Source organism: Trichechus manatus, unplaced genomic scaffold, assembly GCF_000243295.1.
Source record: "Trichechus manatus latirostris isolate Lorelei unplaced genomic scaffold, TriManLat1.0 scaffold00025, whole genome shotgun sequence".
Classification (NCBI taxonomy): domain Eukaryota; kingdom Metazoa; phylum Chordata; class Mammalia; order Sirenia; family Trichechidae; genus Trichechus; species Trichechus manatus.
Window position 1 is genome coordinate 108,963 of NW_004443961.1, and position 1,828 is coordinate 110,790.

The 1,828-nt window shown below is 42.7% G+C and overlaps 1 protein-coding gene across 3 annotated transcripts in view; it reads left to right on the forward strand.

The window, feature by feature from the left end:
- The window catches only part of DOCK8 (dedicator of cytokinesis 8), a 227,026-nt gene that overhangs the window by 94,066 nt on the left and 131,132 nt on the right, over positions 1 to 1,828 (forward strand). For all 3 annotated transcript variants that reach the window (XM_004373530.2, XM_023728576.1, XM_023728577.1), the window contains one exon: positions 1,077 to 1,157. In XM_004373530.2, coding sequence (XP_004373587.2) covers positions 1,077 to 1,157 — 81 coding nt within the window. The remainder of the gene's footprint in view (positions 1 to 1,076; positions 1,158 to 1,828) is intronic.

Below are 1,828 nucleotides of genomic sequence, written 5' to 3' on the forward strand. Positions count from 1 at the left end.
GATGTCCACTGAGTAGCCCCATGCTCTGTTGTGAGGAGATCCTTCCTTCTGGAGTCCTCCCAGAAGTCGATGTCCACTGAGTAGCCCCATGCTCCCTCCTTAGACGCGCCATTAAATGTCCCTCCATCAGGAAGCTATTTCTGATTTAAATTCTTTGTGCCTAATTAACAGCCCTCTCCTGTGGGCATCTATTGACCCATGTTTCTTCGTGGAGAACCATCTCAACTAATGACACACAGCTAATGGAGCTGACTGCGCTTGTTGAATTTTCTTTGAGCGGAGGGTTAGGAAATTTCATCCTCCTTTTCTTTGTTCTAAACATGGTGCCCAACCTTTGTGACAGTTGGCCAGGCAGGTCCTTTACCTGAAGCAAAGTAGAAGAAGACCGTTGAGTACTTATTGCATGGTAGTGTAAATACTTGAGTTTTTATAGCACTTACTCATGTTGTCAACCAGTTAGCAAAGAGAGAAGCTGAATGATCCTTCCGCGTTTGTGTTTCCTTCCTGGTCTGTTAAATCCAAGAGAAGGAGCCCTAATAGGAAATACAAGGGAGATAATTAGGCAGATAATTTATTCTGTTCATTTGTTCATTTTGTGGAAGGTTCAAGTCCCCAACCCGACTTTTAGAGAGGCTGTATCTCTTTTTTACATTGTAAGCAATAATCAAGAAAATGAGCTTCTCACTTCCAACATATGTCTCCTGTGCTTTGCTTTATAAAGTAACTTTTATCGCATTTTTATTGTAGACATAATACAAGTTTATTGTTTAAAAATAGAAAATAGACATTAGCGATAGGAAGAAAATAAAAATCACCTAAAGTCCTGCCGTAAAAGACATCAGCTGTTAACATTTGGCATGTGTCTACTGTGACCCTTCTCATAAGCCTTGAGGATTATTTTTTTTAACAAAACTGGATGATAGTCTTCATACTAATTATGTTTTAATCAAAAAACCTGTCATAAGTATCTTCCCATGTTGTCAAATGGTGTCATAAGACATCGTGTTGATGGTTGCATAGATTCCATGGTGTAGATGTAACGCATGCCTTTGTTTTAACATTATTTTTGTTGGCAGATTGAAAAAGTCCTTCAGCAGGGAGAGATTGGAGACTGTGTGGAGCCCTACATGGTTATCAAAGAAAGTGACGGTGGAAAGGTATGCTGTTTTGAGTGTTGTTGAATGGTGACATCTTAGAATAGGCAGATCTTTTCAGGAGTGTTCCACGAAATAGTTAATGGGGTGTGGTCCATACTGCATCCCTAGGTGAGACATGATAAATTGTATGTAAAGAAAAGAAGAAAGATAAACTGGTCATTGAAGATACATTTTAAAAGAAATAAATTATTGAACTCAGTAATGATGGTATGAGGAACCCTAGCGGCACAACGGTTAAGCCCTCAGCTGCTAACCCGAAGGTTGGTGGTTCGAACCCACCTAACAGCCCCTCAGGAGAAAGACTGGCGGTCTGCTCCTGTAAATTTCACAGCCAAGACGACACTATGGGGCAGTTCTACTCTGTCACATGGGGTCGCTGTGAGTTGAAATTGTCTCAATGGCAAGTAATGACAACAACACAATTATGACGTATACCAGTGTGTAATTACAAAATTTGGTTAGGGCAAGCCACCTCCTGTGGTCTTGAGTCTGTGGCTCTGACCCAGCTGGTTGGGATGGCCGTGGAGACCCAGCAAAACTAACCAGTGTCAGAGCTCCACTGCCTTCATCAACAGCCTGGGCCACTGTCCTGTCCAGTAGGGTCGTGGGGAGCGGCTGAGATCACTGCACACGGTCCCTGCGTGGTGCACACCGTCCTGTCCAGTAGGGTC